This window comes from Spinacia oleracea, chromosome 4 (genome assembly GCF_020520425.1).
Source record: "Spinacia oleracea cultivar Varoflay chromosome 4, BTI_SOV_V1, whole genome shotgun sequence".
In the NCBI taxonomy this organism is placed as follows: Eukaryota; Viridiplantae; Streptophyta; class Magnoliopsida; order Caryophyllales; family Amaranthaceae; genus Spinacia; species Spinacia oleracea.
In genome coordinates this window covers 2,214,781-2,229,818 of record NC_079490.1, presented here as the reverse complement: position 1 = coordinate 2,229,818, position 15,038 = coordinate 2,214,781, and the positions used below count along the sequence as shown (strand labels likewise).

The 15,038-nt window shown below is 36.8% G+C and overlaps 1 protein-coding gene across 1 annotated transcript; it reads left to right on the top strand.

Annotated features, from left to right (window-relative positions):
- The first annotated feature begins 11,173 nt into the window (after window positions 1-11,173).
- On the top strand, window positions 11,174-13,888 carry LOC130459469 (uncharacterized). Its single transcript, XM_056826850.1, has 3 exons — window positions 11,174-11,509; window positions 11,988-12,401; window positions 13,796-13,888. The coding sequence occupies exons 1-3, from the start codon at window positions 11,174-11,176 to the stop codon at window positions 13,886-13,888; spliced, it is 843 nt and encodes a 280-aa protein (XP_056682828.1).
- The last annotated feature ends 1,150 nt before the right edge of the window (window positions 13,889-15,038 follow it).

Genomic DNA, 15,038 nt, shown 5'->3' with positions numbered 1-15,038 from the left:
TTCTTTCTTCTGTTGAAGGCTGAAGCGTTCCCTTCCCTTGTAGCGGGCCTGCTGTTGCCGGGCCTTCTTGCAAGGCTGTGTTGAGGCCATATGGTGCATATGCAACTTTCCTATGATGTACAAGAGTTCAATCTTCACTAAGGGCAATTTGAGTTAAGTTTTCCTTTACCAATCCTGCCACTAAGGGAACTTGAGTTGAGTTTAGTTTTCCTTTTGAGTTAAGATCCTATACTTAGAGCTTTCAATTCTCATCCCAAATTGTTGAAACCGTTGAGTTAGTCCGGTCGTTTAGAACTCAAACCGTTAATAACCCGCAAGCTGTTACTCGAAATTTATCCGATCTGATTATATTCAACACGAATCGATTGAAAATATTAACTAGATTAATACGTGAAACCTGATAACAAATTGTTTCTTCCCGAACCGAATGAATCCGAAATCCGTTAATGACCCGATACGATTTAATCCGAATCGTGCCAACCCAAGAAAACCCATTTAATCCAGACCATTTACAACCTAAACTCTTTCAACCCTTACCGTATACAACCTAACTCGTTCAACCTTAACCAATTATAACTCGAACTGTTTAAAACTGTAACACGTTAAATCCAAACAGTTTATAACTGTAAACCGTCTACCCTGTACTATTTACAACAGCAACACGTTTTATTTGATCCAAATTAGAAGTCATACTACGTAGAACGATTTTATAACTTAATGTTGAGATAAGAAAGATAACACTTAATTATATATTGCTAAAATTACGAAACATTAATATTTTAAAACTACAAATCAAAGATAAATATTATAACAACATTCCATCAACACGCAGATACGCTAATGGCTTAAGCTGCCGGCACATTAAAATATACTTCCTCCGTTCTTTTTTAAATGACACAATTGTTTAGGCACGTTTGCCAATGCACGATTTCAAACATTAATATATTTAATTGTGTATCGGAAAAAATTATAAAAAGTTGATATTTAAATAATATTTACTGATACGAATCTAATAAGACCGCACACGACTATGTTTTTACTTATGTATAAACCACAAAAGGAAGTCAAAGGTGTTTGTGTGAATAGTGTCTAAAACCCCATTGTGTCATGTAAATAAGAACAGAGGAAGTACATAACAATTACTCCCTCCGTTTCTTTTTGTTTGTTACGTATTCCTTTTAAGGTGTTTCACAATGTTTGTTACATGAGAAAATCTTTACTTTTATAAACTTATTATACTATCATTTTTTTTGCCATCTTTTAATTTTAATTGGTTCAATTTTTTCAACTCATTAAATTTATTTACAATTTCCCAAGCATGTTAAGTTAGCAATCTTTGTGATTTTCCATTATTGGTTCATTTTATAAATAAAACAATCTTATTGGTTGTTGTAATGATTAGTGGATTGAGGTTTTACTTGGGTTTATTTTTTTAATAAAAAGAAAAAGAATATTTATTGTACGTTAATAAACGTGCAAAAGTTCAAACGTAACAAACAAAAAGAAACAGAGGGAGTAACTACTAACTTCTTTGTAGTAAACTTAGAGTTTTCTACTGTACCAAAAAAAAAAAAAAAAAATCATTTATCGGAAACTGACACAGTCTACACAACATGTTGTCTCGTAAATCATAGTTAGATATACAAAAGGTCTTGTGCGCACTAGGTGTACAATAAATTTATTGTACACCAAGATAACTTTTACTCAATATTTTGTAACTTTAACCTAGTTTTGATTAACTTTTATATTAGTAATAAAAAAGTTGATAGATAAACATTTTAAAGGGTTAAATGATTAATTTTATACATTATTTGTCATTTTAAAGAAATAAGTTTTACTAAAATCAAAAAATTTATCACTAAAAAATACATAACTTTTACATATATAAGCTTAACTTTTAAGCATTTTGAGTTAACTTTTACTTTGGTGTACAATATTTATTGTACACCTATTGTAAATAAGAATTTGTGTTAGATATAAGCTTCTTGTCGAACAACAAGTTGAATAAAAATCTCATCGAAGAGGATTATTTTGTATACGTATATAATAATAATATCAAAAAATATACTACCGTACTTTTTGTTATAGCTTATTTTAGTGAATTTTTAATACGGATGTATTTTAAATAATTTTTGGTATGGCTTTATTATCATTCCGCCAAAAAGTTAAAAACACAATTTAGCATGACATTAATTCAGTAAACATATACTTCCTCCGTTCTTTTTTAAATGACACAATTATTTAGACACGTTTGCCAATGCACGATTTCAAACACTAATATCTTCAATTATGGATAAGAAAAAATTATAAAAATTTGATATTTAAAATTATTTATTGAGACGAATCTAATAAGACTACATACGACTATGTTTTTTCTTAAAGATAAATCACAAAATGAAGTCAAAGACGATTGTATGAATAATGTCCATAATCCAATTCTGTCATGTAAATAAAAACAGAGGAAGTATTAAGTATTTGGTATGACTTTATTTTAAGGATTTTTTAACTTTTAACACCTTAAAATTTGATATATATATATATATATATATATATATATATATATATATATATATATATATATATATATATATATATATATATATATATATATATATATATATATATATATATATATATGACTAATAAAATAAAGAAAATTTATATTAAGATAAAGTCAACAATATATTATATACTAACATTTATTTTCATATACTAGAAATAAAATAGTGTCAAAGTGAAATATGTGAATAGTGCAAAAAAGTCAAAACTGATCGAGTATTAAGGGACAACGGGAATAAGTAATCAAATGAATAGAAGGCAAAGATTCCAGATATCTAAATTATAAGCAGGACAATTCAAGACATCTCATTAAATTCAAAATACAAAAGAACTTTAAACTAATATTTTGGTCACTATAATATTTAGAATCCTTGATATCTACAGAATTTGATAAGACAAAGAAGATTCATCGATCTGTTTATATAAGTAGCACTACGTATGTGAATGGAAGATACTTCTGTTTAAAACGACAAGTTGTAAATGGATGAAGATGAAACTTTAAAAGGAAAATAAATAAATTGAATTTGAAAAGAGAAGAATGAAGCTATTTCTTTTAAGGTGTCTCAAATTGATCTTTCCATTTCTTTTCTTTCCTTTTTAATCGCCTCTTTGTATTTTTAATCTTGTAATTCTGTTGGTTTACCAATAAAAGACATTATAATCTTATTGGTTGGTTTAAATTTGAATGGATTAATGATTTGACACTTTTATTCTTTGAAATTCTATTGGCTCACAACAATTACACATATTTTTATTTATTTTTGTGAAAATGGAATAATAAAACAACATTTCCTTATAAAAGACAACTAGTATATTACCCGTGCGATGCATGATTTATAATCTAAATATTAATTTGTATGAAATCTGGTAGACACCTATAATCAAAATAGGGTTTATAAATATTCTCCAAATAAAAAATAATTAATGATAGATAAATTGGTTATTTCTAATTCAGTGTCTTACTTATTAAAACAATTTAAACAAATAAGGGTACATCGGTAAAATTATTTTCATTCCCATTCACCACTTGTGTCAAGCATAAAGCTATCTTATCCGCCCTTTACTTCGGTAGTAATGCCCACTTAATACTCACACAGTCGCCCCGTCAAACTCACGACCCGATCGTTTAACCCCCATTAACTTTATTGAGTTAGAAATGACTTTGAGCCGGGGTAGGGCCTGCATACCCGCACCTGCCTACAATTCTCATCTTCTTCCCCTCCATCCACGATAGGAACGATACCAATCCCTCCCAACCCCCCATCTCGAGAGGTACAAAATAAAATTCATCTCCTCTTAATCACCCCCCTTCCTGTGTATCCTCACCCACCCCATACTCGACTTTTATTTTTTTGGTAAAGGAGTTTTGAAATTTAAATTAAACTCTATTACATAGAGCCTCCAAAAATTTGTTTGACTTATTAGAGTTAATTGAGTAAATAAACAAAACAAATATAATATGTAAATTAATACGGAGTAGTACTTTATTTTTTATATATTCATAATCAATGAGATGAAGGATTAGCGACTAGGGAGGGTCCAATCTAAATCCATCTCGCCCCTTCCCCGCGCCGAATATATATTTTAACCCCATCACCCAATAAACTTTCCTGCATCGCCACACACTTGGGGTTGATGCATAGAGGGATCTCCTAAAAAACCCGCCTCGCTGACAATCTGATATCCCTACATTCGATAAACAATCCAAATTTTCTTTCAACTAAATTTTAAATATATTGACATAATTTTATTACGATGTATCAAAATTGATTGTATTAGCTATAATATTGAAAAAGTATTTAAAAGTGACAATAGTAATTAGGATTGTGTGAGTGTTCTCAAATCCAATCAATTCAAACTCGTCCCATCATCAAGGTGGGTACATGTTATCCTTATACCCATCCACCAAAAATCTTTTTTTTGTTATTCAACATATTAGTCAATCATCTACGTTTAACTTTGTCGTCAAACCAGTCTAAAATCCAAACTCGTGCTATCATCAATTGTGATTCACCATTTACATATATAAGTTTTATTTTGCACGAATTTTTAAAGTGTTGTTGCAATCATTTACATTAATATATATATAAAATGTTTTGTTATTGCAAACATATTAATAATAAGGAACTTAATCATCTAGAATCTAGATTATACTACCTCCGTTTCAGAAAGTTCTTTACGCTTTGGAAAATGTGTCTAAAGTATGAAAACTTTGACCGTAAATTCCCACTATTATATACATCAAAATGTTACATGTAAGATCTTGTTAGATTGGTCTCGTTATTCATTTTGAGAATATTAATTTTTTATAAATTTTTTCCATACAAAATTGGATATATTAACGGTTAAACATTGCACCGGAGTCCGTGTAAATAGTAAGTGTAAAGATCTTTTTGAAACGGAGGAAGTATGACTTTGGACATAGTTGATTACGTTATATTAGTCAAAATTTCAATCAACATGATCTTAAGACTTCACTAATAAGAGCGAATAAATTATTGTATGTGCTCCGTATAAAAATATTACGAAAATGAGAATGTGGTAAGAGTTATTTTTTATATTTAAGATTAAGTATTCGTACTAAAGAAATTATATGGCTATGGGGCTCATTTTTTTAATTAGTTAATAAATGGCCTATAAAATGTTTGAGACAACCTTGTTAAATACATTAAAGCAATAGTTAAATTTTGTTATGCATATCCGTATTCATTATATGACACAAATTTTTAAATAGTTGATAGTACTATAATAATATAATTGATAGTCCAAGTTAAACCATTATAAGATTTCTATACAATTATAAGAATTGTATGCAGATTTTTCATTGGATTACAAATAATACGATCGAAGGAACGATCTAACATATCCGTACTTAGTATATGACAATTTCTAAACGAAACTTGATAGTACTTACAATTAGTCATTATTAATGTTCGTAGTATAATAAATAATTCGTAGTATAATCTATTATTACTATACGTAATCAAAATATTTTTGGTAAAATATATACAAAGTATAATTATTTTATCATAGGTTAGTTACCAATATTATAAAAGAGGCAAATCAGAGCGGCATTTGTCAACTCCACATCAATTTGCCTATCTTTTAGTATAGTGCTCTGTATACAATTGTTTGTTAAAAGTCGAATAAAATATAAGTCAATTGTTTAGCCTAAAATATTTGGAGGAGTTTTTTTACGTAGAGAGGACTACGTGTTAGTCGCGCATCAATTTTTTGTTTACTACTTTTTTCATATTTTTTTTGGATAAACCACTTTTTTTTCACGGTTGTTAATTAGTAAATCAAATAGTTGTATCTAAAAAATTTAGGAATTACGTAGTAAAGCAGTAGATAGATTAAATTACACAAAATTTTCTCTTGTTTAAAGAAGTTACATAATTATCTTAAAGTGGTAAAATATTATTATCAATGGCGGTGATAATTATAGAATTTATCTACTAAATATATTATGTATAACATAGTACAATTAATGACGGTTATGATAATCTCATTAAGTTCCCAAATATAATACGTATAAAATAGTACAATTAATGACTTTTTATAATTATTGCATTTAGCTGTAATAATTTTATAGAGGTACTAATGCAATTTTTTTACACACTATTATTCATAATTGATTGATTTTCTAATTTATTTGTGTTCGAATTATGTAAGTACGAAATAAAAATAAGTAGACTACTCTTGAATTTTTATAAAAAATATACTACTATTTCGTATAATGCATGTATTACTCCCTCCGTCCCGGAATACTTGCACCGCTTTCCTTATAAAGCTGTCCAATATTACTTGCATCGTTTCTATAAATGGTAAAGTTTTATTAATATTATATCAACTACCCCTTCGCATGTCATTTTGTGATTTTGCACCATCCCCCTTACCCTTTTACCTCATTTAAAAAGTTGACACATATCCCCTATCTATATTAAAAAGTATTCCACTATCAACTACCATCTAATTAAATAATAAGTCAATTACATTGTATTAAACTTTGTGTCGGTCAAACTGGTTCAAGTATTCTGGGGCGGAGAGAGTATTTCAGTTTATAATGGCCCTGTTTGGTGATTAGCGGTTAGCGGTTAGCTGTAGCGGATTGAATTAGCAGTTTTGACTAGCTGATTGAATTAGCAGTTTTGACTAGCGGATTGTATTAGCAGTTTGCATAAAAGTGTTTGGTAAATAGCTGTTAGCTGTTAGCTGTTTAAATATGTAAAATGACAAATAAGGACATGTCATATTAAATTGTTTAACTTAAAAGTACAAATTGTTAATATGATAGATATACATGTAATAATATATTTTTGTACATGTTTGTGCAAATAAATAAATAAATAATATTCTCTTACTAATATCTAAAATAAAATTGTGAGATGAACTTTATAGTTTGTATATTAATGTTGTATTGAAGTCCATTTATGAATTAATCTAAAAAACATTAAAAAAATAGAAGAAAAAACAGAAAATTTTAAAATAAATCAGAAAAATTACACCAATGAGGCAGGGGAGGAGGGAAATTAAGAGGAAAAATTAAAAAAGAAGAAGAAAGGAGTGGAGCAGGAGAGTAAAAAAAAGAATATCAGATAACATAGAAAAAACAAGCCAGGAAAAAATATACACAAAAAAAACAAGCTAGAAAATAAAAATAATAAAAAAAAAGAACAGAAATTTCCCCCAAAATTGGCGCAGGTAGGAGAGTTAAAAAAGAAAGCAAAAATTAATCAAGAAAAAAAAATCAGATAACAAAAAAAGAGTAAAAGGAGGAGATAAAATGGAAGAAAAACAAAAAAAACATAGAAAATTATCAAAAAAAATAAACCGCAGGAGGCAGAAGGAGAGAAAAAAAAAATCAAGAAGATCTTCTAAAAATAAAAAAATATTAGTGCGCAGGAGGTAGAAAAAAAACGCAGGGGTAGGGGAAAAAAACAGAAAAAATATCATCTAAAAACAAGGAAAAAAAATGCAGAAATAATTTACAAAAAATTCAAGACAAATAGAAAAGGGCAGTAAATAATAAGAACAAAATTGAGAAAGAAAAAAAATTACAAGGAAGGATTCTGATCTACTATGAAGGTGAAAGTTCGAGAGAGTTAATTTTGAGAGACCTTCATTTCGAACGGTTGGTGAAAGAGAATCAATTAATGGAATGTAGTAGAATGAATTAAAGAAATGCAGTAGATTGTTGAGGACAATATTGGAAATCCACATTAAAATCTGAATCCTATTCAAAAACGCTGCTATGGGCTACTTTTTTTATTTAGCGGTTTGAGGAGAATAAGCTATTCCAATCCTCGAACAACCAAACACCCCAATTAGAGGTTTTGAAAGGTCAAACCTCTAAGTTGCTCAAATCCTCTAATTTTCTACCAAACCTCTAACAACCAAACACCACCAATGTTTCATTCTCCTTAATAACCGCGTAAAATGACAAATGGAAAAAACATTTAGGGATGGAGAGAGTAATAAAATGTGTGGGTACTTAAAGTTGGGGATAGATTAGTCAAATCAGTCATTTAGGACTGGGCTAGCTGTTAGAAGCATTATCAGTGCACGCTAATGACATATACTAAACCACAAGGTTACCTTAGAAAATGAAAATATTTAGTGTTAACTGTGTAGAAAAAAAACTACGCGATATGGTCACCGTAAAAATTTCTCTAAAATAAATTCAACAGTGCTAAAAACGAAGTTAGGTTTTTTAGGTGCTAAAATTAAAAATTGCCTTATTTTCATAAAAAAAATTCATACCCATCAAAATAATAATACTCCCTCCGTCCCAAATTAGTTGTTACACTTACCTTTGCACAAAGTTTTAAGTGATAAGTGGTTGTTTGGTTATCAATTGTTATTTTATTGAAAAAGTAGATGTGATAGGAGTTAGTGGAGTATTTTTTTAATTGAATGTGAGAGAGTGTAGGGAGCAAAAAAAAATAGTGGGAAGAGAGAGACAATACAATAATTGTGGGGTCATTCCTGATGTGGGCTTGAACAAATCTCCCACAAAGCCCAAAGAGGCAGCCTACGAACTCACACCGATCAGATGGGCCCAGGCCTGGAAAGAAGGCCCAAAGTCCTGCTACTCCACCAGAATAAAGACAGAGCCCCATTGGGCAAAGCCCATTATCTTTAAAAGCCGGTCCAAATATGGGAGGACCATCATTGCAGGATAAAGGCCACGTGTCCTAAATCCCCAAGGGGCACGTGTCCCATAGTTAGGGTTGAGGGTGCAGTCCCCAAGGAACCCTAGCACTATAAATAGCTCAGATCCCAAGGTAAAAGGGCATTCAATTCTTACCCAACCACAACAAACTTGTCTTTGCTCTGCCTTCTCTCTACAAAGCACTTATCTCTCTAGCTTATACTTACTTAAGCATCGGAGGGAATATTCCTACGGGAATATTCTTGTTTTGCAGGTTGCCAGAAGTTCGTGCCAAGTCATACTTGATACCTCCGAGGAGCGCGTGCCACATCAGCACCGTAAAATTTCCCACAACATTTGGCGCCGTCTGTGGGGAGGTACAGTGTCATGGCTGAACTTCCAACTGACTACGGAAAAATCAAGGATAAATCAGAACTCCCAGCCAGAAAAGGAGTGTTTAAGCACGGGTCCAACACTCAATGTGACGCGGCAGCTAGCCAGCCTGCGGTCGTCATTCCTGTTCGACCCTTGCTGGATGGTCCTCACGGGGTCAATCCTAAGCATGATAATGGTAGGATGGTAGAGTTTCAGTCAGAAGATTCTGACTCGCCTATGAGGTGGCGCAACCTGGAGGAAGCTAGTCGGCATGTCAAGGAGGTTCGTCCAGGAAAAAGGACGAGACGAATCTTGCAGAAGAAAAATGCGGACCGTTACTCTCTAGGGGCTCCTGTAAGACAACATGAGAGCGTCGCCCGAAGGAAGAATGGCTGTAGCTCCGAAGGAAAACGGGGGCGAAGGAGGACGTCCTCTAGAGGTCCCTTTAAGTTCAATATGGCCCTTGACGAGATCCTCCTTGCGGAAGGACCAAGTCTGGGAATAGAACCGTCTCCCCGACGATCGTCCACCTCCTGCCCACAAGTACCTTTCTGTGCTTTTCACAACGACGAAGGGCATGACACTCAAAGTTGCCGGATGTTGAGGAAGATATTAACTGGTCGCGTGGCTGAAGGACACCTTCGCCAGTACGTCCATCTAGAGGACGCACATGAAGAAGCGAGCCCCACCTCTAAGTACACAAATGAAAGAATTATGGTAATATCCGGAGGAATAGCGGCAGGAGAACCATGTAAGGAGGGACGACAAAAAGGTCCACCTCATCTTCGCCCAGCACAGAGGAACCTACCCTCTGTAGAAATTTCCGAAGACGACTATAGAAGGGCGGCCATACCATATGATGATGATCCTCTGGTTATTGAGGTTAAGGTGGCTAATCTTAAGGTAAAGAGAGTACTGGTGGATACGGGAAGCTCGTCTGACATAATCAGTCTGCAATGCCTGCGGAAATTAAGGCACAATCCAGGAGACATAGAGCAAGTTTACGGGCCCTTGGTAGGATTCGGGGGGAGCATCGTTCGTCCAATTAGTTCCATTTTGCTGCCGGTTTCTTTTGGAATTCACCCAGTAGTCAAAGAAGTTGCCATCAGGTTTATAATAGTGGCAAATCTCACCACATTCAACATCATACTTGGTCGTCCAACACTCAACGACCTAAAAGCTGTGATCGTCCCCCATTTACTATTGGTAAAATTTGTTGGAAGCAACGGACGCGTTGGATCCCTCTATGGAAATCAACAGTTGGCCAGGGATTGTTACTTGTCGACGTTGGAGCCAACGGCCTGGGGAGCTTCTCCGAAGGGAAAGGAACAAACTAAACCTCCAGCGAGTCGCCGTAAAACCCGGAAAATTCCGACAGAGCACAATGCAGAAAGACGACCTGAGCCAGTGGGAGCACTTTATGATGTAATTCTGGACTTAGCGGATCCGTCTCGAACAGTCCCCATTGGGATCCATCCTGACGACCCCATGTCAACAGCGTTAGTGCATTTACTCCAAGAATATAAGGAGATATTTGCCTTCACAGTAGAGGAGATGCCCGGTATAAACCCGGCGGTGGCCGTGCATAAGTTGAATGTGGACAGTACTGTGAAGCCAGTACGACAAAAGAAAAGGAATCATGGAGAAGCAAGAAATTTGGCCGCCGCTGCCGAGGTCAAGAAACTAATGGATGCAGACTTCATACGCCCATGCCAGTACCCAGACTGGGTAGCCAACGTAGTCCTGGTACCCAAGCCCAATAAGACATGGAGAATGTGCATTGATTACACTAATCTCAATAAAGCATGCCCTAAAGACAGCTTCCCACTGCCGAAGATAGACCGACTCGTCGACTCCACTGCTGGACATGCCATGATGAGCTTCATGGACGCCTACTCCGGATTCCACCAAATTCCATTATGGCCCGAAGATCAGGAGAAGACGTCTTTCGTCACAGAACAAGGATTGTACTGCTACAAAGTAATGCCGTTCGGTTTAAAAAATGCCCCTGCTACCTTTTAACGGTTGATAAACAGAGTTTTCGTAAAGCAGCTGGGGAGGAATATAGAAGCCTATATTGACGACATGATTGTAAAAAGCAAGCAGAAGAAGGATCACCTTGACGACTTGAGAGAAACCTTTGAAACCGTCAGGACATACCAGATGAGACTCAATCCTAAGAAGTGCATATTTGGGGTATCTTCTGGCAAGTTCCTTGGCTTCCTGATTGACGAAAGGGGCATTGAAGCAAATCCGGACAAAGTGCAAGCGGTCATTGATATGACGTCGCCAAGGACGGTTAAAGACGTGCAACGCCTCACTGGGTGTCTCGCCGCCTTGGGACGATTCTTATCTAGAGCTGGAGACAAGTGTCACTACTTTTTCAGTACCATCAATAAGGGGACCCAGTTTGAGTGGACGGCAAGCTGAGGCTGCCTTCCTCCGCCTAAAAGAACATCTGCACACCTTGCCACGGCTGGTCAGCCCTCTCTTGGGGGAAATTTTGTATCTATATCTTGCCATCTCAGAATACGCGCTAAGCGCCGTCTTGCTTACAGAGAGGGAGGGAACGCAACTACGTGTGTACTTTGTCAGTCACATGTTGCAAAATGCTGAACTCAAATATCCAACGGTCGAAAAATTTGGTTTTGCTCTGTTCTTGGCTAGTAAGAAGCTTCGTCCATATTTCCTGGCCCACCGATTGGTGGTATACGCGGATCAACCGCTTAAGCGACCTTTCACCAACCTTGAAGCGTCAGGAAGAATGCTTAATTGGGAAATTGAGCTTCACGCGTTTGATATCTCATATGAACCAAGGAAGGCAATAAAGGGACAGGCATTTGCTGACTTCATCGCGGAACTGACCAAGCCACCCTATTTGAAAAATGAAAAAACTCAGTGGATAGTGCATGTGGACGGCTCTGCTACTCAGAACGGGTCAGGAGCCGGCATTATCTGTGAGTCACCAGAAGGAGATATCTATGAATATGCAATGCGATTCAACTTTCAGGCGTCAAACAACGAAGCCGAATACGAAGCCCTGATATGTGGAATTCAGATGAGCAGAGCTGCAGGGGCAGCAGACGTCCTCGTTTTGTCTGACTCGCAATTAATTGTCAGTCAGGTCAAAGGAGAGTATGAGGCTAAGTACGAGGCCATGATAAGATATTTGGAAAAAGTCCGCCAAGAAGCCCAACAGCTGTCTAACTTTGAAGTAAAACACATCCCCCGGTCTGAAAACAACAAGGCAGACGCTTTATCTAAACTGGCAAGCTCAGCATCCTGCGACACGCCACGTCATGTATTCTGGGAGGTAAAACAGTCCAAAAGCATTGACGCCTCGAGAATAGACATCTTGGATCGAACAGCCACCTGGATGGATGACATTGTCAACTTCAAAATGAATGGAGTACTCCCTGATGATCCCAAGCAGGCAGAAAGATTACAAAAGAAATGTACATGGTTTGAGATATGGAATGGAACACTATACAAAAAAGCCTTATCACGACCACTTCTCCGCTGCGTAACCCCCGAGAAGGGGCAAGAGGTACTGGAAGATCTTCATCAGGGATTATGCAGCTCCCACATAGGAGGGAGGGCCCTGGCCGAAAAAACTTTAAGAACTGGATACTATTGGCCCACTCTCAAAGAAGACGCCCTCAATATGGTCAAGCGTTGTGATAAATGCCAACGATTTGCTCACCTAATTCGACGACCAGCACAGAAACTGACGCCAATCACCATCCCTATACCTTTTGCCAAATGGGGGATAGACTTATTAGGACCCTATACGACGGCGCTAGGAGGACTGCGTTATGTAATAGTAGCCGTCGATTACTTCACTAAATGGGTAGAAGCTGAGGCTTTAAAGAACACTAAGGCACAGGATGTGAGAACATTCATCTGGAAAAACATAATCACAAGATTTGGCGTACCTCAGTCTATCGTCTTCGACAATGGGCCACAATTCAAGACGCCCAAATTAGAAGAGTGGTTGGCCGACCATGGTATCACAGCATGTTTTGCATCAGTAGGACGCCCCCAAGCTAACGGACAAGTAGAGGCATTCAACAAGATTATCTCTGAAGGGATGAAGAAGAAGCTTGATGAGGCAAAGGGTTTATGGGCCGACGAGTTACCCAATGTTTTATGGTCTATACGGACCACGGCAAAAAATTCCACAGGAGAAACACCATTCTTGTTAGCCTATGGGGCTGAAGCCGTCCTACCCATTGAAATGTGCGAACCCACCCTGCGCGTCATGTTGTTTAATGAAGATGCCAATTGAGAAATGATGAAGGCGGCCTTGGATTTCTTACGAGAAACCAGAGGGAATGCGGCTCTACGACAGCAGCTATACAAACTCCGCATGATAAGGGAATACAACAAAAGGGTTTCTAGAAGAATACTTAAAGTTGGAGATTTTGTGCTTAAGAAAATGGAAGCCGTCGGACGCGCCAATGAACAAGGGAAACTCACCCCTACTTGGGAAGGTCCGTATGAGATTTACGAGGAGGTTCGAGACGGAACATACCGGATCCAAGACATGCAGGGACGTCCGATTTTGCGTACTTGGAATGCAGATAACCTCAAGAAGTACTTTTTCTAGATTGACACTTGTCTAGATTATATGCATTGTAAAGACGTCTAGAGCCTAGACGCACCGTGTAGCATGTTTAAAACATTAAATGAAAAATTCACTGCAAGCCGGTCTTGTTGAGAAATCCTTCTGAAAAGAATGTCATCAAAACTCTCGGAGAAATGCAAACTAATGCTCTCCCAAAAAGACTAGTCGTTTAAAGGCCTAAGAAGTGGCACAGACTAGCACCCTCACTAGGCTGATCACCTAGAACACAGGGTTCACACATTCCTAACACAGCTATATAAAGTAGCAAAAGACTTTGGCAAAAAGACCAGGGCAGACATCTGACGACTCAAATAGGGGGCGTCGGACGTAATCATAAAAAATATGCTGAAAGCTAAAAAGCAGTAAGACGTTCAAAAGGGAATCATGTCATTCCCATTAAGTTAGTCATAATTACAAGAATTATGCACAAAAGCCACCAAGCATGGCGTCAAAAGAACATGTGCAAAAAAAAAAAAAACAAAAACACATTAATAAAAACAAAGACGCGTAGGAACTCATTCCTCATCCTCGCTGGGCACGAACTCAGGAGGGGTGCGTCCTTCCCTTTGAGCCTTCTCCACCTCAATCTGATAGGTGAGAAACCTCTCAAACCAGCTGAAGGGACGTTCGCTTGCAAATTCAGCATTCCATGCAAGCTCCAAACCCCTTCGGATCGATTTCTCACCCAACATGGCCGACTGGGCGAGGACACTCTGTGACGAATCAACTTCCTTGCTAGCCGCCTCCAGTTGAACCTCCAACTCTTTAAACTGAGTCTCCAGACGAGAAAACTCAGCCTCTTTCTCCTTTATCTTCTTGGAAAGATCCTCCATTTCAGAAAAGTTCTGATCAATATGCAGGAGACGAGTTGTGTTCTCAGCATTCTGAGAGGCCAGGGCGGTAGTCACATCGTCAATCTGCTCCCGCCTGTCTAAGCGAAGCTTCTCCAGTGTAGCAAAATGCTGGTCACCACACTGACTGGCCAGAAGACGGTGACGAGCTTCTTCATGCACCAAAGCAGTGCGCCACTTTTTCAGCGAGTCCAGCAGAATGAACATCTGCGCAAAAATAGTAAGTCAAACAAAAAGAAACGAGTGTGTAGAAATAAAGGTATAACGAAACTTACGTCCAACGCCGAGGACTGCATGGCGGCAAACATATTCTCGGCCGCCTCAGGAAGGGTTTCAGCATATTGGGGAGGAATGGCACTGCGCATCAGCGTCATTATCTTCCTACGGTCATGAGAATTGAACCCGCCTGAAGAAGGGATCTGATCCAATTCAGCATCTATGTCTTTCTGAGGATCGGGAATTTCTATGGGAA

Bases quoted from the DNA above. Each gene is read 5' to 3' on its own strand.
- LOC130459469 (XM_056826850.1), top strand. From the start codon at position 11,174: ATGATTGTAAAAAGCAAGCAGAAGAAGGATCACCTTGACGACTTGAGA. The intron at 11,510-11,987 runs GCAAGCTGAGGC...GAAAAAACTCAG, and splicing joins GGACCCAGTTTGAGTGGACG to TGGATAGTGCATGTGGACGG. The intron at 12,402-13,795 runs GTAAAACAGTCC...ATTCACTGCAAG, and splicing joins CACGTCATGTATTCTGGGAG to CCGGTCTTGTTGAGAAATCC.